At 35.8% G+C, this 20361-nt stretch overlaps 2 protein-coding genes across 4 annotated transcripts in view; both read right to left on the minus strand.

The window, feature by feature from the left end:
• Window positions 1–5690, minus strand: part of LOC129237294 (RNA helicase aquarius) — a 42508-nt gene extending 36818 nt beyond the window's left edge. Inside the window, exons 1-4 of the mRNA XM_054871955.1 lie at window positions 5485–5690; window positions 4939–5419; window positions 4744–4862; window positions 4058–4285 (exon numbers count right to left, since the gene is read on the minus strand). Coding sequence (XP_054727930.1) covers window positions 4058–4285; window positions 4744–4862; window positions 4939–5419; window positions 5485–5586 — 930 coding nt within the window. The 5' untranslated portion in view covers window positions 5587–5690. The remainder of the gene's footprint in view (window positions 1–4057; window positions 4286–4743; window positions 4863–4938; window positions 5420–5484) is intronic.
• Window positions 5691–10227: 4537 nt separating this feature from the next.
• LOC129236390 (cadherin-87A) overlaps window positions 10228–20361 on the minus strand; it is a 285335-nt gene continuing 275201 nt past the window's right edge. For all 3 annotated transcript variants that reach the window (XM_054870752.1, XM_054870751.1, XM_054870753.1), the window contains exons 20-27: window positions 17020–17197; window positions 16759–16933; window positions 16293–16696; window positions 16047–16207; window positions 15852–15953; window positions 15692–15773; window positions 14674–14898; window positions 10228–11756 (exon numbers count right to left, since the gene is read on the minus strand). In XM_054870752.1, the coding sequence (XP_054726727.1) occupies window positions 11682–11756; window positions 14674–14898; window positions 15692–15773; window positions 15852–15953; window positions 16047–16207; window positions 16293–16696; window positions 16759–16933; window positions 17020–17197 (1402 nt within the window). In that variant the 3' untranslated portion in view covers window positions 10228–11681. The remainder of the gene's footprint in view (window positions 11757–14673; window positions 14899–15691; window positions 15774–15851; window positions 15954–16046; window positions 16208–16292; window positions 16697–16758; window positions 16934–17019; window positions 17198–20361) is intronic.

Below are 20361 nucleotides of genomic sequence, written 5' to 3' on the forward strand. Positions count from 1 at the left end.
AAAATAGCGAGTGACAAGCACGATTCGTTCATGTGTCGTATGTAATACAAACATGATGAAACCTGCAAGCAGCACTCGGGTTGGTGCGTTAGTGTATGTCCACAGTACGCGAGCGCTGTTGGTTCAAAATCCTTAAGGGGTCCCGGTGGTCTTGTTTGTTTTTTCGATATTTCGAAAGTATAGTATCTTAAGAATATACTGTGAAATTTGTATGCGAAAATTCCCAATATTATACCTTCTACAGCCCATTAACAGAGCGGTCCGCACGCTCCTGTACCTCAAACTTTAAACTCTTTTCGACTTCAAACTTAAACTTTTTTCGGCCTGGCGTTGTCCAAAAAAAAAAGTCTATTCAACCGAATCGTCTGAAATTGTAATATGTTGTTCACAATATCAATGCCTATCGCCCGTATTAGAATCATATTATTATTTCAATTATTTCTTTTTTTTATTAAAAAACTGAAAAAAGGCGATGTTTAGGGTGCCAAATTCAAAACCGCGCCATTTTGTCAATGGTTTTTTATTTATTCCAGTACGGGACATAGCTGCAGTCATGCTGATTAATAATTTTTTTCGTCTTTACGTTTCAGATAAACAGAAGAGCCAAAATGGACAATACCGTCGAGGTCCAATTTTAACGCCCAGGCGTTACACAGGCGACGCAAAGTATATACCCTGAGTTTCCTCTCGAGGGTAAATGAATTTAAACGCAGTTGTATCTGAGAGTGAATGTGGTATCTTTCTGGTCGTCCAATAAACGATTTCACTGAAAAATCGTTCCATGATATTTGTATGAAAAATCCAATAGATGGACCAGATAGTTAATATAGTATAAATCGGAAGACAATGTATGGAAAACGGAATGGAACTAAAATTAATTTTAAAAAAGTTATTTGCAAAGGTGGAAGATGCCTCAGTGAGGCATCCTAAATGAGGAATTATAGTATCGTTTCCACGACAGTCGGTTCTACGTTACCGAAACGACCCGGATTTATATCCGGCAAAGGACTGTCACTCCAGCAGCATTCCCCGTATGTAATTACGGGGAAATATTTATGCTGTTACAACAACAACAACAATGCATTATAGCATATTTAGGAGATTTCATTAAGTATATTTTTCGGAATGCATAGCAAATGTCGGGTATTAACACTAGATTTACGGATTGAGCCAATTTGACTAATTTCAAATTCTGTAGCTATATATATATTATTATATATATTTATATAAAACTCAAATATTATTTTTTAAATACAGATGTTGGTGCGTACACCCTTTTTCAGGTATTTGGTCGAGCTCCTCCTCCTATGTGTGCTATGCGTCTTGGTATTGTTCTATGAATGGAGGGACCTATAGTTTCAAGCCGACTCGAACGGCAGATATTTTTTTAAGAACTTTTTTATGGCAGAAATACACTCAGAGGTTTGCCATTGCCTGCCGAGGGACCACCGTTTTTAGAAAAAACGTTTTCTTAATTTTGGTGTTAAACCAAGATTCGAACCTACATTCTCTCTGAATTCCGAACGGTAGTCACGCACCCTACGGCGGCCGAATATTTTACATCTAATTAAAAACCAGAAAAATTGTCTTTTGTTTAAAAAACTAAACAAAATAAGAGAAGACTAATCAGATAATGAATCAGATGCTACTTATATGGAACTATATGACAATGAAGGTGAAATAGAGGAGGAAGTCAATAACACTGAGTAGTGAAGAAGAGGATCTTTATTATATACAGCTGTTGTCAGTCAGCTAATTAGAAACGCTCTTTTTTGATAAACGCTTGATGAGCATAATATTAAACTGTTTAAATTTACCGTTATTTTTTCTCTTAAATCATTTGCATTGCTTTTGTTACTCTATTTACTACCCAAAGCGCCTAGTTTTGTAGTTGTGTAATTGAAGTACCGTTAATATTATCCAACGCAGTGCATGGGTTACTTAGTTCAAGCTAAATAAACTGAGACAAGTAATTAGAAACAGTTGTTCAATGGAAGCATATTCGGCAAGTTGTGCTATTTTAATAGTAATATAATCGACTTTTTTGTATGCATATATTTTAAATTGGTTGTTTAAAAGCAACTAAAATATTCGTCTTCAAGATGTGTAATGGGAAAAAGAAGCAGCTGTACACCTGCCCTGCGCAGCTCCATTTTTGACCTTCGTAAGGCTGGAAAGTCGTACAGTGAAATTTCTAAGCAAGTCAAATGCTCAAAAAAATGGTTTTTAACGCCTTAAAGCATATCTAACTTTTTAAGACTTCTGACAATGTTCCACGTAAGAAAATGCCGCGGAAAACTTCAGCAGAAATTGACCGCAAGACAGCAATCATCTCCAAAAGAGACCCAAAAAAGGCTTCCACTGACATCCAACGGGAAATTCAGCATCAATATAATTTCGAAATATCCAAGAGGACAATTGCTCGGCGTCTGGTCGAATCTGGACTGCATGGCAGAGCAGCACGCAAGAAGCCCCTTCTAACCAAGATTCAAAGGAGACGGCGAGTAGTATTAGCGAGATCCCATTGCTCATGGAATCCAAATCAATGGAAATATATCGTTTGGAGCGATGAAACCAAGATAAATCGCATAGGCCCAGATGGTAAAAGGTATGTTCGACGGCCAATCAACCAAGAATTCGCTACGTTTCACGGGTAGTGAAGCATTGTGGAGGATCAATCATGGTGTGGGGATGTTTCTGGTGAAATGGTGTTGGCCCAATCCATAGGATTTATGGAATTTTAAATAAGGAGAAATACGTCGATATACTAAAAAATGTAATGTTGCCATGGGCTGAGGAAAATTTGAATGTTATATGGAAGTTTCAACAGGATAATGATCCAAAGCACACGGCAAAGTTGACGAAACAGTTTTTCGACGAAAATTCCATCAATGTTTTGGAATAGCCATCATCCAGTCCGGACTTAAACAAAATAGAGCAGCTCTGGGGTGACGTTAAAAAAGCCGTGAGTGCCAAAAATATCCCAAATATGGATGTCCTTTTTGCCGAAGTAAAAACGGTATGGCAAGCAATACCTGTGGCGCGCTGTCAGAATCTCATTACATCAATGCGCAATCAATGTGAGGTAGTGTTGAAGCAAAAGGGTTATGGAACCAAATACTAACATAATCTTTATGTAGATCTGATAATACATTACTGTTTCTAATTAGTTGCCTTATCCAAATCGTGCATTTCACATGCTTTAAAAAAATATATATATTTAATGAAGAATTGGGATTAAATTGTTTTCCACTAGTTTTTAAGTTTATCATATGTTTAAATAAAATTGGCAACAAGTTATGAAAATACGTGTTTAAAAGGAAAATGGAAAATTTATTTTGAAATAAGTGTCGTTTCTAATTAGCTGTCAACAGCTGTACATAGTTCCTAGCTAAAAAAGATCGAGGATTATTTCTGATTCTGAATTAGATAATGAATTAAATGCTGAAAAATCTGCTGATGCGACTTTATGGAAAATATTGAAAGAAGGTAAAGATGTTGATAGATTACCAGGTTATACCGCTAAAAGCATATTAAGCTTGGTGCGGTAAGTAGTGCTTTCAAATGGATTATTGACGAAGGTATAATGGCATATATAAAACCAGGTGCCGAACTCGCAGCTAGTAGAGTATTGAATAAGTAAAGGGCAGTTACAAAATCAGAATTATGGTCCTTTATCGCAATTATGTATTTCTAAAACAGAGTTTATAAGTAAACAATTTTTTCAATGAAGTTTTTAATGATCAGTTTTTTATTTAAATTTTTTTGGAACTGTTTTTTCGCAAAAAGCTTTAATTTTGTATGTGTCAAATTGGATCACAATAGAAAAGTTGGTAAGTAACAAACACTCGCAAATCTAATGTTAGATATAAAATATAAAAATAATTATGCTTTGAATGTGCCTTTCTTGTGATTGCAAATGTTACAATCAATTATTTTCAGAATATTTTTTTATTCTTAAAACACAATGTTTATAATTGTCAAATGGTGCCAAGCACACTTGACCGATTATACATTCGTAATAACACTTTAAATTCTTAAAAGATTAGTCACTTACCTGACCGAACAGTTTTCCTTCTTCACGTTGCACTAAATTACAGATTTGTGCGCGCACCAGCAGATGTGTATCATCCAATACTGTATTAAAGAAACGTCGTGTCGGCAGCAATGCTTCTAAGTCGACAATAAATTCCAAAAAACGTTCACAGTATGTCACTATATTAGGTTGGAAATCACCCTCGAGTGGTATGGCTTCCAGTATACTTAGAAATTGTATAATTAAATTCTGTAATGACAAAAGAGTTTTAGTAAGTAATATAAGTGCAAGTGAAATAGGAATTAGTCTGATAGTGGATGAAAATAAACTTTTCACATTTACACCTATTATTTACTTGCTTACTATGGTTCACTTTATACTTTTTATCAAATCAAAAATTCTCTAAAAACCCATTGCCACCACGAACTTAACTGCACTTTGTTTAGAAAATAATTTTCTGCCTGAAAATGCTAACACACACCACTTTTCTGTTTATACAGTTACAGTCTCGTAAAATTTTTTAACATTTTTAATACGTCTTTCACTGTTAGCATAACCTTTTCTGCTATGCCATCATAGTTGAATTAACTTCGTTCGTTTTGAAAGCTAGTGAACGCGCTTTGATGCGTATACAACATTTTAATACCAATTTATTTAATGCTCGGTAGAAGTAGTTTATTTGCCTTCACGCAATTTAGATTACTCACCTGCAAAAAATGTCGTTCCCATTCTACCTCCGGGTTTTGAACGCCTTTTTCCTTTTTCTGTAGACGACGCCAAAATTTGCGCCACTCAGGGACTTCACGCAACTCTTGCTCCAAACGTTCTGCAAAGATTTTATAGTCAATAGAGCGATGTTTTTTATAGAACATTTATAGTAGTAGTCAAGCAGGAACACTCACTTGGCTGTAAACAACTCCACATTGACAGCGATACCAGGCGCTTTGCCTGCTCGCGACACAACTCGATTTCCATGCTGTTGAAACAGTGATTAAGAAACACTATCAACGCAGTTTTTTCACGCATAGTTGCGTGCCTTCCTTTACCACCATCTGAGGGTAGGCAAGTTTCGAGCACGTGTCTAAAGAAGGACGGATACTCTTCCGGTTTTGCTTCGAATAAAGGCCAAACTTCAACTCTTTCGCGGAATTTCTCATTAACCATGGCTACAATAGACATGAGATGTGCATGCGTAGCTGTCTCTCGTTTGTAATTAGGCCACAAATACTTTTCCAAGTACTGGCTGAATTCTAGCATCATGATGCGGCGTGTCGCCGATTTGTGATCTAATATCTCACGGCTATATATATCCTCGATAATGTTCGCATTGTAAGGCAAGAGCTCATCCGCTGGTGTTTCTGGTGACCAGTATTGTGAGGCGAGCTGTTGAGATGCAATATGCAGATTTCAGCTTGTAAAAGTTTCACGAAATGTGCGCCAACACTTACCTGCCATATGATGTCCGCGCTGATTTGTGAAACAGTTACTGTATGCGGATTTTGCTTGCTGATAACGGCTTCCGTATCGGAATGTTTTCGTTTCTGTTTCATATTTAATGGGACTGAGAATTTAAATATAATTAAATAAACAAACCACAAGCCGGGCGAGTGTATATATTTTGCAATAAGATAGCAACTTTGAAGAATGTTGACAGCCGGGTGTTTACAGCTGTGATTGTAATAGATTAAGCGGAGTCAGGGTTGTATTGTGAAAAATTGAAAAAGTTAAGTTCCTTTTTCTAATTAGATAGTGGATGCTCATTATATTATATATCAAACAAGTATGTAAAACAACTGTTTTTTTTTTTGTTAATGTATAAGATTATAAGATATACAATTACAGATCAATCTTTGAAACATATACAAAGATACAGCGGAAATAAGTATATTTCCATGGTAAGCTCCAGCGCACAAGACAGGGCTAATTTATTGGGTTACAGACGAAGAGCTTCATCTGCCTCTTGAGACCCGTGTAACTTTGACTCAATTACGGTCAGAATAAGGTAGCAGGTTAAACTCTTTCTTATCCAGAATTGACCCCGATAGTGGCATGCTAAGGTACCCTGCACGATATTAACCATCTTTTCACATTACCTCTCAAACCCACTCACCTAACAACCCTCTCCCTCTGGACCCAACCTGTTAAAACAGCATGTTTCCTGCGCCTACCGTTAGAAGAGTTAGACGATGACGATCAGGGACTGCGCCGCACTAGCAGGGCTTAGTGAACCGCTACAACACCAACAACATGTCTAATTTCTTTGCTTCTTTAAGAAATGAAAATGATACCAAAAATGTCCATCCATCTCCACTCAAAAATATTTGCTCTCTTGTTACTAATCAATTCGTAAGTGCTACTTGAAGTGTGCCTGGGGTACTCTTGCCATCTTACTAATAAATTTTCTGAACATTTTGTAATGTACTTGTTAGCTGGCCAGGCTACTCTAAAGGTATTGACTACTCTCTTAACTACCTCAAAACAGGTTCAGCGATGCAGGCCACACTTTCACTAGGTATATTTTATATACAATCCGCAATGATTTTTCTCTGTGTAACCGATCTGTAGCATAGATGTACGGAGAAAGCTGCTGAAGTGACAGTCCGTGGCCGGATATAAATTCGGGTCGTTGCGGTAACGTAGAACCGACTGCCGGGGGATAAGCGATCTGTCAATGGTACCTGTTGAGTATATCTGATCATTTGGCTAGAACGCATTCCGATCTGGCTGTCGTTGCCCTGCAACTAGCAGTAGCGCTCTTTCTTTCCGCTCTGCTTAGGTAGGTAGACTAAATTCATAGTGGTTTTAATCTTAGCAGGTCCAGCCTTTTCTTAAACTTTGAAATTGTATGTGATCGGCATATATAGTATGTCACCTCTATTCGCTCTCATTGACTTGCGATGGTTGAGTTGATGGAACACTTTCTGCATAATTTCCACGTCTACATTCTGTAACACTTTTGGAAAATATATGCGGAAAAACGGTTAAACTTTTAAACAATCGACAATCTTCGCCAATTTATTCAAAGATGTGGTAGATTCAAATCAGATACAGAGTTGCTGCAGTACTCCATTTAAGACCTAACCTAAATTGAATATTTGAATTGGCACCACAAAAACAAAAACAAAACAAAAAACAATTTTACTCATGTTTAAATAAATACATTTGCTTTATTTTTAACGACTGTTTCGACGCTGCAACTTACATATTGAGATTTTATACTTAATGATTTCACGTAAATATTATTACTCTATTTAATACTTACATTTTAAAATAGTTACATATCTTTATTACTTTATTTTTAAATACAATTTTTTTTTTTGTATTTTATCTATCATATATGTATATAGTATGTATAAGAATTTTCAATAGAAGTAATATTATTGATTAGTACACTACCGCACAGTTAGTACACACTGGAAGAATCTTCAATGTATTCTCTTGACGCTGATGTAAATCGAGAGAGAAGTATTCCAAATATTTTACATATATATAAGCCATGCTTTCAATTGCCTGGAAAAGTTTTGTTTGAACGTTACAGACTTCAATATCAAAAGTTGTCTGTCTTGCTAAAATCCTGCCTAATAATTTACAGACGGTTTGTCGTTAGGGTACATAATTGACGCTTCCAGCATTGACATACATTGAATTTTGCGTATGAAAAGTCCACTGCGAAAAAATAAAAGATTTTTTAACTCGGTTATTCAGCTGGTACACTCTGGACAACGATTGTTAAGTGCATGCTGAAAAAAGTTCAGAAGGTGTGGCTAACAGGTGACCGTTATCCGGCTCTCAGCGAATTTGAAGAAATCAGCTGATTTGCTGATGTAACAGGAGATGTAATGATGGTTAATTTACGACAAAAAATCAGCGCAACCATTGCTTATGTTACTTCGTTGCCGTCTGAACAACAACTGATTATGGGGCTCACACTTTTTAACGTATCGTAGTCCCTTTCCGTACGCCCGTATCAGCTGACACGATGAAACAACGATATACGATACTACAGAACAGAACGGTGGTGAGAATTCATTCAATGGGACTCTCACTAGTTTCATGGTGTCAGCTGACACGAGCAAACGTTTACGTTGGTGAGTGTGAGCACCAATAGAAAATGTAGAAATACGCGTGAAATGAGCGGGCACACCTTCGCTGTCGAATTCCCTATGACGTAGCAGCCGAAGTATATATATATATATATAATTGGCGCGTACACCCTATTTGGGTGTTTGGCCGAGCTTCTCCTCCTATTTGTGGTGTGCGTCTTGATGTTGGTCCACAAATGGAGGGACCTAAACTTTCAAGCCGACTCCGACCGGCATATATTTTTATGAGGAGCTTTTTCATGGCAGAAATACAATTGGAGGTTTGCCATTGCATGTCGAGGGGCGACCGCTATTAGAAAAACGTTTTTCTTAATTTTTAGTGTTTCACCGAGATTCGAACCGACGTTCTCTCTGTGAATTCCGCATGGTTGTCACGCACCAACCCATTCGGCTACGGCGGCCGTAGTTACTCTAACAATTTTAATTCAGATGGCCAAAGCTTGTAATCTATCATTCTTGGTCAAACGCAATTTTAGAGAAGTCATGGAGCATCACTTTGCAAAATGCGCTTGTTGTTGCTGTAACGGCATAGCACTCTACGCAAAAATTCATGAGGAATGGATCGAGTGCTTGTGGTGACGTAGACCCGACTGTTGCGGAAACGTTCAAGAAATGCTCTTACACTTCCTTTTCTTCTGCCAAATAGTGTTTCGGTTGTATACAAATATTTATGTGTGCATGTGTGTATAACTGTACGTTGTACGAGTAGCAGTGATTACATTGAGCAAGGATGGCTTTTTGTTTAAATTGCAATAAATTTACACAAATATTTTCACAATATAATTGTTGGTATGTATATATTTAATATTATGTGTGTATGCATGCGAGCTTTACAAGATTTTTGTAGAATTACGAATATATTTTCAATAAAACTAATGAAATGTGCACATGTATATACATATACATGAACATACATATGTATGTATGTATGTATATAGATATATGTATGCACGTGTCTATAATATACATATGTACGCATTTCATTTTGCATATTTGTGTGTTGTTTATTTTTACAAAGTGTAGTTATAGCATACAAGTTCATTTAGCATAAAGAATTGTTAACTCAAGTCAAGGAATATTTATTATTGTAAATTATTTATTATAACTAACTATCATAATTTATGCGCTGCATTGAATGTAAGATATATAGAAGACATATGTATGTATATATGTATGTACATATATGAAGTTACTGAGCCAAGCTATTGCCAAGTGATCCAAGTATTTTAAACATTGGCGTAAATTTTTCTGAAAATTGGTTTACTTGTAGGCTTGAGCATTATAAGAAGTAAACTGGAAAAGATTTGAAAAATAAATTAATAATTTTGAGACTGCTTCAATGTTGAAAATTTTGGTATAGAGTTTTTCAAAGTGAAATATCTACGGTTTTTTTTTTAATTTAAATAATATATAATTTTTAAATATGTTTTTACATATTTTCTTAAATTTTTTGAAATAGAGTACTTCGAAATAGAGTTTAAAAAAATGTTTCTAAATTTAAAAATTTGTGGAAAAAATAAAAATTTTCATAAAAAAAAAAATTGATTTTTTTTTGCATTTTCTTAAAGTATAATATCTTTGAAATATTGTGTGAAAACAAATGCTTTTCGAGTTATTCAGCAATTAACAAAGGGCGCTCCGGAGCGTTCGAGAGCAAGTAGCAAAACTTTAAATGCGTTTGTCTCAAAACTATGTTTTTTGAATTGGTGATCACAGTAACTTAAAAACCGCTTGGTAGATTTCAATAAAATTTATATATGTATATATATATATTATATATATATATAATAGGCGCGTGCACCCTTTTTGGGCAATTAGGCGAGCTCCTCCTCCTATTAGTGGTGTGCGTCTTGATGTTGTTCCACAAATGGACCTACAGTTTTAAGCCGATTCCGAACGGCAGATATTTTTTATGAGGAGCTTTTTCATGGCAGAAATACAGTCGGAGGTTTGACATTGCCTGCTGAGGGGCGACCGCTATTAGAAAAATGTTTTTCTTAATTTTGATGTTTCACCGAGATTCGAACCTATGTTCTCTCTTTGAATGGTAGTCACGCACCAACCCATTCGGCTACGGTGGCCGCCGTAAAAAAATGCATACTGTATTTGAAAAACATAAAAAACTCGTGCCTGATCGAAGGATGTTTTTTTCCAAAAATTTCGTTTTTTTAACAATTAACTGTCGGTTTTTTTCTCGAAAATCTGAAAAATATTTCCTGAGGCCGTCGTATTGTTAATTATGAAAAAAAAGCTTCGATCAGGCACAAGATTATCCACTAATAAAACTAATTTCCCTTGTCCGATCGATTTTAGGTGAACCTTCAAGGACTTGTGATGATCACCACAAGAGACTTTTGGAGAAACGGGCTCCATAGAAACAGCGACAACTTTTACAATCACTAATTTTTTTTTGAAATTTTGCTAAAGTCAAGTAAAATTTCATTCATTCATTCAATCATTTTTTCAGGCCTCTGACTACCCCTAACCCCTTAAGAACGCCCGCTCAGTTTTTTCTTATTTTTTCGTCAATAGAAAGAGACTATGTTCGGTAATCACTGAAAGTTGCATAGTGGGATTACCATAACTTTTCGAGTTATTTTCAAATACGTGCAGCACAAATAACCAATTTTCAATAAAACCTACGCGAATGCCCAAAATATCGGGATGACTTGCATTGGAATCGCTTGAATTTAAAAATACGTTCAAGCATTTTAACAGCGCATCACTTGATGCGCAGAAAAAATTCACTAAGCAAACTTAATTAATAAAAAAAGTAAACAAAATTCATATTTTAAAGTAAAACTTATATAGTTCACATGGAACAGAAGAACTTATTGTGTAGGTTACTCGAATTATAATTATAATTATAATTATAATTAATTTGTGTTAGTTATTTTTTCGTTGCAATATCTACTTTTCGCTTATTGTCTCATTTTTATATATTTTTGTATTCTTTTTTGTTGTCTCTATTTTAACGATTTATTCGCTCTGTTCGATTCGAGTTGTTTTCATGGCTATGAGCTTTTGCTCGTCACTGGAGGCCTGCCGCTTTTATCGCCGCCTACCTTATTAGATCGCATACCGATCCTCAAGCTGCCTCGAGTATTCCTTATGTTGTTAAGACTAAATACAAATTATGTATTTTATTTATAGGTATGTATGTATGTACTATATATTGTATATGCATAAGTTTTTGTTCTTCATTTGCTTACAACTATTGTTAGTTAGTACTTTCGCACTTTACAGTACATAACTACTAAATACATATGTAGGTATATACTTCACAAATTTTCGCGCACTATTTACTTGTATGTACTTGGCATACCCAAACCATCACCTACTTTTAAGTTAGCTATGCTTTTAAAAAATGTTTTAAATTTTTAGTTGCATTACTAACTTATCCAAGACATTCGAAAAAATTATGCATATTATGAACCAATTATAATTTACAAAATCCCAAAAAATGTTATGTATTGAAACTAAATGCCAACGTTTACAATTCTATACACAATCCAGGTCCAGTTCATGGCATGGGTTGAATTTTATATGAGCTCTGCTACTGCATCGTCACCTTCGCGTATGGGCGCTTGAAATGTGGAGCCAGTAAATTCGTACATCTGGAAATATAGGCCGTCGAAAATTACTATAGAAAATATAATAATGGATTTTTATATAGGAAAGTACAAATTATACATACATATACATATATATATATATACAGGGTTGGCCATATTAAACTGACCCATTGAGTAACCCTATAACTTTTTACTGTAATTTGAAATCTAAGGTTTACGTCAACAAGCCAAAGACACTAGGCGCACTTAAGGCCAATATCCGACGGGAAATAGCCGCCATATCGGCCGAAACGCTGGCCAAAACTATGGAAAACGCCGAAAAACGGGCACATTACGCTATACGAGCTAAGGGCGACCACTTGCGCGATATCATATTCAAAAAGTGATGTAAACGAATCTCCTTGAACTAAATTAAATGTTTTTCACAATGAAACACAAAAAAATGTTTCTTTTTCCATATTTTTTTAATAATCACATGGGTCAGCCAACCCTGTATATATATACAAGATTAAGTATAAAATAAAAAAGACTGAGATAAAATAGAAACTATAGGAGTTTTGTTCTGATAACTTCGAGTTTCTTTATTCAAAATAGTCCCCTCTGGCCTCGAAACACTGTTTTGCGCGATCTAAGTGCTTTCCGAAAGACTGTTTCAGGTCATTGTCCGGAATGTCCTTCAGGATGCCTTTTGGATGGTCTCTACGGTCGTAAAATATTTTCCTTTCATGACCAAATACAATTTTCGAATAGGTAGAAGTCACATCAAATGCGATTTCTAGTCAAAAAATCAGTCACAAGAGTGTATTGATGAGATGGTGCTTTATCATGCAATAAGCGCCAGCTTCCCCCTTCGCGGTACTCAGGGCGAATTGGACGATTGCTATGCAAAAAACGCTTCAAAATGCCAAGATAGAAAATTGCATTGACTGTTTGGCCCGTTCGTACGAACTCCTTGCGGACGATTCCCTTGGAACCGTGATGAGGTCTTTCGAATGTTGAATTCTGAGCAATTTTTGGTCCTCAGTTAAGTTGTGTGGAATGAAACGTATACAGACCTTTCGTAAGTCCAAATGATCAGTTGAAATGTGTGCGATAATTCGATGTTTTGGAGATATTCAACTCCGATTCCATGAATTTCAACGATGATTTCGGTTAATTTTTGATAAATTTACGAACAATTTCGATGGAGTTTCGGTGATTACTGATTTTTGGGCGGCCCGTATGTTCATTGTCATTTATGAACTCACAACCATCTCTGAAACGTGTAAACCACTCATGGACTCTGACACGAGATAGACAATCATCGCCATCAACTTTTTTCATCAATTCAAATGATTCGGTAAACGTTTTACCGATTTTAAAACCAAATTTTTGTGGCGATGACACAAAACACTGACACTTTAGATGCAATAACTTCGCTTTCACTGAACCGAATGTTGCTAAGCTTTCACTGGGAGTCAGCTAGAGATGTAACTTCCAACGCATTAACTCATTAAAAAGATGGCGCATTAAAAGCATTTTTATGACGGCAGTCTTGTTTATTTTGGACTTCACCTTGTATAATTGGCGCTTACACTCTTTTTGGGTTTTTGGCCGAGCTCCTCCTCCTATTTGTGGCGTGCGTATTGATGTTGCTCCACAAATGGAAGGACCTACAGTTTTAAACCAACTCCGAACGGCAAATGATTTTTATGAGGATATTTTTTATGGCAGAAAACAAAATTTTTTAGTTAAATACAAATGCAGAAAACCCATATAAAGTTCTCATTCTCATCGCCGTTTTGAGCCACGTTCGAAAATTATTGAAAATAGTACTGATTTACAAATAATTAGTGAGTTTTGTACCCAAGAACTAGATCCATACAGGTCATTAGATTGTTGTCGTTTTCTTTTCAAAAGTGATGCCTAGATGTCAGTAGCGAATAATTCCTAGATGGTACCTTTCTTATGTCATCTTTGACTTTTATCTAGTATAAAAGTTTTACATGGTAGAACGACGAGTCAAAAATATTGAAACTTATTAAGAAAAGGTCGATCTTAAAGAACAACATAACGCAAAGTTCGTGATATTTTTGGTGGAAGTAATCGCCCGAATGAGTCGACAATTCAAGACTTGGTGAAAAACTTTTAAGAAACTGGTTCGGTCGAGGATAGAAAAGGATTGCCAGTGCGGTATAGTCACCGATCATTATCGTCTAACTCATCTAACAGTAGGCCACAGACTGTCAAACTTTCTACTAAAACTTGGAAGTAAAGACGTTCGGTTCTAAAACAGGATTTTTTTAATTGAAGCTCTTTGTCTGCAATAGGTGGTGGCTGGACTCTGATAACGGCATTTGGGGGTCGCGAGTTTAGGAAGGTGGTAAGATACTCCCGATTAATGTCGCTTAATGTCTGTCTGTGAACTGTCCCATCCAGTAGTTGCAGTCGTATTATGTTTTGCATCTCTCGTAGTCGAATAGAGAGTGGCTCTGAGTTTACTTGCTTTCCGATTACTTAAAAAATTGATTTTTGCAAATCTTTTATTGCTTTTTATAATGAAATAAAAAAAAACATTTCAAAATACATATGTATGTCTCGGTTTACACAATAAATATAGTTATATTATAATGTTACATACTACTATACTTAGTCACATGATCACCCTATTCCTATATTATACCTACTCTTAATTCTAACTTAATCTTACTCTTATATTTAATTACTTATGCTAACTCTTGTGTAAACCAACAACATACTTTCTCACACTCTACACCCACACGCTTACTCACGCACTCAACATACACACAACATGCATTCCTACATTCATTGCTAGTTTTACTTTCTCCCATTCTCATTAAATGTTAAATATTAGTTAAGCTTTAAGTTAAGAAGAGTTTTTGTAAAAAGCAGAGTGAAATAAAGTTCTTTGACAGAAGAAGACGTGTTTTACTTCATTATTATATAAATTTCTACTCACCGATGGCGCCCGATTGTTGCGCAACGTCGCATAATCGGCAAATTCATTTGTATGAGCATCGTGTACACGTCCCAGCGCATTGGCATTGCTCATATTCACACCAACAATATTCTCTCCGTTGTGCACAGCTGAACTACTCAGACCGTGATTGCCATTACGTGGCTGTATAGTTGCATATGTGTTGTCGACAACACTATGATGTGGCACATGACGCTCCAATTGAGCCTGGAAATGAAATAAATTCAATATTTTTTTTAGAGAATATAGAAAGGGAACGGAATTTGTAGAAAATTATGATAAAAGGTAAAATGAAAATAAAACAAAATAAAAAATTCGCCGACGAGAGTATTTTGGCCATGAAAAAGAAACCATTTGTCGTTAGGAGATGGAGGAGGAGGAGCTCGGTGAAACACCCTAAAAGTGCATAAGCGCCAATTATATATATATAATTAATAGCCTTGAGATCGGTGGGAAACACTCCGGAATTAGGATGAAACTCCTTCCAAACACGAAAGTCAATTAAAAGTTTGCTTAAAATTCTCATTTTTTTTATAATAAAAAAAATTTTAATTCGGGCCTAGACAATCTCCTCCAAAATCATATGCAAGCATTTAAAAAAGTTATTAAAATCGGTCGAAAATTGCCTTCTCTGGGATTTTTGAGCAAAATTGGTCGACAAGTCTCCATTGTGGGACAGTCTGATTTCCTAAAAGTGCAGAAAATCGGAAAGGAACGCCTAGGCTTGCAACTAAGACCTCGAATGTTACTGGCGATTAATTGCAGCTCAAATAATTTTCATTAGCATATCCACGACAGTCTGATTCACAAAAATGTGTTTATGCCCTCACAAAAAAAAAATTAAAAATAGCAACAAGTATGTTACTAGCAAAAGTGCTCAATGCCATTCAATAGCACCGTATGTGAAGCTTTTGAGATTATCAATACCAACTAATTACTAGAATCGTTCTATCCCACTGCCTTTTTTACTAACTTCACGATTTATTTATTTTATACTTACCGGTGAGTCCGAATTCGAGATATGATCGGGCTCGGAGAAGACCTGCATAGTCAGCTCCTGCTCCTCGTAAAGCTTGAGTTTTCTGTAAATAAATTTAGTAATTAAGTTTTAAGACTACATAATTTCTGGACTCATTTAAATTATTTTATAGGGCACTCACTGCTCTATCCAGAGAGGATTCTCTGTTGTATTCAAATCTTCAATGATTTGTTTTTTGATCAAAGCTTCTTTGCGGCGATTTTCTACGGGTACGGAGAGATTCCTACGAAGCATAATAAAATGAAAATATTAGCAAAAGTCGCTTCTAAGGCTTTTTATTTGCCAAAAAATTTATGAATCCCAATCAAAAACCTACCAATGCTTAAGACAGCAACACAGCACAATAAAGCTAATGACGCCTACAAAGAGCACAATGATTAGCGCCACCAAACCTGCCACAGCCAAATCAAATTCATCCTGGACGATGGTTATGTAGGCGGGCACGACATTCTCAATAGCAAATCCGGCATAATAGTCCTGCAAATAAAACAGAGTATCGCGAGTAAATAGAAGTTGAAAACGTAAATAATAACTAATTAGGCTGCAAATCTCCTCAACTCACCCGCAAGTAATCATAGTTTGCATCGATAACCTTTAAAATCTCATCGACTGCAGCGATTTGCTGTGAATGCGGCTCCACCGCATGGAAAAATAAATCGCACCAGTCCATTCGTATGCGTCCCATTGCATCCACATGATAGCGTATCTCATCAACTATGATGCGGTGTTGTGTCGCATTACGCAATTCAGCGATTATTTCTTCTTGCTCCTGATGTACTTCTTCCGGTGGACGCGAGAGTATAACGCGCACCAACTGCGTTGAATCAAATACCCAAACATAGACTTTAGTGCGCGTGGATTGTTGTGGTTGTTCCAATTCTTTGGCAATTACTTCCAATTCAAAACGATCCTGATTATACTCGGCCATAAAAGCAGCGGTGGTGATACGACCGTCGGGCGAAATGGCTTCAAATTAAGATAAAAATACATTTACATAGATGAGAGTGTATAAAATGTATTGCTCTTACCAAACGGACTTGGCACTATAGAGCCGGTCGCCTTCGTGGCGCCATATTTATACAGATTAGACGCCACAATCATGTACTCAGTTTTGGCATTCTTGCCAGCATCTGCATCGGTCGCATTAACTATGGTTATTATACTATTGATGGCGGCTTTGGCATTAACGCCGGCATAGTAAACCTATGATAAGGAAATATAAAAACGAAAATTTAGTTAAATATACGAGTCTACTTATGAACAGTTGTGTATTTTGAGTGGTGAGTTACCTCTTTTTCAAAGATTGGCGCATTGTCATTCTCATCGAGCACTGTTATCCACACCTTGGCCACTGTATTATCCCGTTCGAAACTTTTTATTGAAAACGAAGCGCGTTCTTCTTCAGAAATATGCAAATCCGACTTAATGCTGGCGAGAATGTAAAGGGTGTAGAAATCGGTCTCTTCCCTGCGGTGGAAAAGAAATGTTGAAAAGAATAAAAGAAGTAAGAGAAAAACAAATATATATTTAACTTAGGCGTATGTTATGTATTCTATTTTATTTTAATTCTATGTTATGATATATTATGTTTTGTTATGTTATGTAAAGTTTTGTTATTATTCGGTATCTTTAATTGGATCGTTTGTGTTAGGTTTAGTTTGTCATTTTGTGTCAAGTTATTTTACACTGAACTATGTTATGTTATGTTCAGCTAAGTTTTTTTGCTATGTTATATTATGTTATGATATGTAATATTATGTCATACTAGCAACCCGCCCAGCTTCGCACGGGTATAAAATATATACCCTATGTCACTTACTGAAAAAATGATTAAAATCGATCCAGTAGTTGTGGCTTATTCATTACTGCCCGTGGCCCGCACGCATTAAATTTGGAGTAAAACAATTCCCCTTTTTTTATAGCATGAAGATTTCCTGCTATCTTTGGGATATCTAAATTCATACCCTACATTTTTGCATATTAACTTTTTGCATTTTTACATATGTGTTTATTTTATTTTTACAACAATTACTATATTACAGAATGTCTTTATATACAACGTTCATAGCCTTCTTGTCATTAGACAATACAAACATGTTTTCTCTAGAGGTTACTCTTGAAAGAGCGACATACAGTTGGCCATGTGAAAAACAGTCAACACTCAAATCTAAGCCTGCAACGTTGAAGGTTTGACCCTGAGATTTATTAATGGTCATTGCAAAAGATGTCTTTACCGGAAATTGTAAGCGTTTAAATTGGAATGGTAGATCCGATGGTATCAGAGGGATTCGGGGAATCAATACATCTTCTCCGGTACCACATCCTGTGAGTATTGTGCACTCTATTATGAAAGTTTTCAGTGATTTTACCAGCAAACGCGTGCCATTGCAAAGTTTAGGTGGACTTAGGTTTCTTAATAAAATAACAGGACAACCTATTTTCAGCTCCATTTTGTGAGGAGGGAGTCCAGACGGGTTCAAAGAATTTAGAAATTCTGTAGGAAATTGAACAGCTTCTTCCAAATCGAGAACAGTATGGACCGAGTAGTATATTTTCGTCGGCGCATCAATATTTGAAATAATCAAGTTATTTACTTTATCTACTTGTTCGTTAGTTGGTGACAGAATAGCTCTTTCTTTAAACCAAGATATTGTCTTATAACTTATGTTATCAATGTCAGGATAGACATTGTTGACTAACTTTTGGATGTTGTCTATCAAAACACAAAGGTTTTCTAGGTTAATCCTTCCCTCACTTTGTGTTAATTCTCCATTGCCAACTTTAAGCAGCATCTCTGGAAATAGCCTGTTCTCACGTGAAGATGACGAAATCCTCATATTAGTTTTAAGCTCTAATTTATTGACATACGACTAAAGGTGGGATCTTTTTAGCGAAGCATTTATTTCGTCAGCACGTGTTCCTCGAGTCACAACTGGTAGGATTTGACGGAAATCTCCTGAGAACAGAATTGTACATCCACCCATAGGTGCATTTTTGTTGCGCAAATCGCGCATTGTCCTATCCAGTGCTTCCACAGACGTCTTGTTTGACATGGTAGCTTCGTCCCAGACTATTAATGAGCAGTCACGCATCAATTTTCCTGTATTGCTCTGTCTAGAAACACTACAGACGCTGTTATCATCATCGGTGGCGATTTTCAGCGGGTGCTTGATTGTAGAGTGTGTGGTTCGGCCTCTTTCCAAAAGACTCTTTCCAAAAGAGTAGCGGCAATGCCGGATGACGCAACAGCTAACGCAATTTTTCCGGTAGATCTCAATTACTAATTACTGATGTAATATCTTGAAAAATATTGTTTTTAATTATATGCTGTAAAGAGCCATATACATAGATCTATATGAAAACAACAATGTATTTAAGGTATTTAATTGGATAAGGATTAATGTTGTACCTATTTGTTGAAATCGCTTCGAAATATAGCTTCGAAAATAAGCTATTAGTTGTCGTAAAAAGTAAATGACAAAAAATGTTATTGTATGGAATCGATAGCAAACTAAACGCGCTCCGAATCAATAAAAACTATTCAAAAACTGTATTTTAATTATGTGCGATTTACTAATATAGAACGTGAAAATAGCATTTTATTTCGCTGTAAAATTGTATGTACGTATAATTACATGGAATTCAGTACATACATAGATACATATGTACATACGTCCGAAATGAAATAATGCGAGCGATTCGTAAATACATACATACATACGTCACCAAACGATGTAATTCAACATTAATGAGGTGTGGTGAGATTATCGCTTAACGCCTGTTGCTTCATTCGGTTGACAGTGAACAAACACACAAACAGCTTTTTTTGGAAAAAGAGCTGCTTTTGTTTAAACAATTTTGGTTAAATAACAAATAAATCAATGTTTTTTTTTGATGCAGAACGAAAGTAAATATTTCAAAGTTAAATTTCAAGAAAGTTTCATTTTAATTGATTGATTCGTTTATGATTTATGGCCGTGGAAACAAAAAATTTATGTTTTTTGCCACATTTTGACCGATTGCCACGCCCCCTTTATATATTTCTTCACATTATATAGATATAAACCTTCCTCTTCAATCAATCTATCTTTAAAAAAAACCGCATCAAAATCCGTTGCGTAGTTTTAAAGATTTAAGCGTATAAGGGGACATAGGAACAGAAAAAGCGACTTTGTTTTATAATATGTAGTGATTATGCTATTATATATTTTTATTATATCATATTTGTTTGATGTCATGCTTCAAATTAAAAAAAAAAGATGAAAGTCGTTCTTTAAGACGTACGAGTCTATGACCTATAATAGGTACGATCTTACGACAATCGGTTCTACCTCACCAGAAAGACACGGATATATATCTGGTCAAGGATTCTTGCACCTGCAGCATTCTCCAAACGTTTATGCGGAATGTTTATGATGTTACACCAACAACAACAACCTGTAATACCTGCCACAAAGCATAAGTAACCAATAAGAGTTCTTAGACCCTCCTGATTGAATTTCAGTAGTCGTAAAGAGACTCTCTGAACAAGAGTTTCACATAGTAATTGAACCCGACAAGTTGTTCCATTTATGCTAATAAGCATTACACTGAGATATTTCCCACTTTTGCTAGTATTTCTGTCATATGCT

The sequence above is a fragment of the Anastrepha obliqua genome, chromosome 1 (assembly GCF_027943255.1).
Source record: "Anastrepha obliqua isolate idAnaObli1 chromosome 1, idAnaObli1_1.0, whole genome shotgun sequence".
Lineage (NCBI taxonomy): Eukaryota > Metazoa > Arthropoda > Insecta > Diptera > Tephritidae > Anastrepha > Anastrepha obliqua.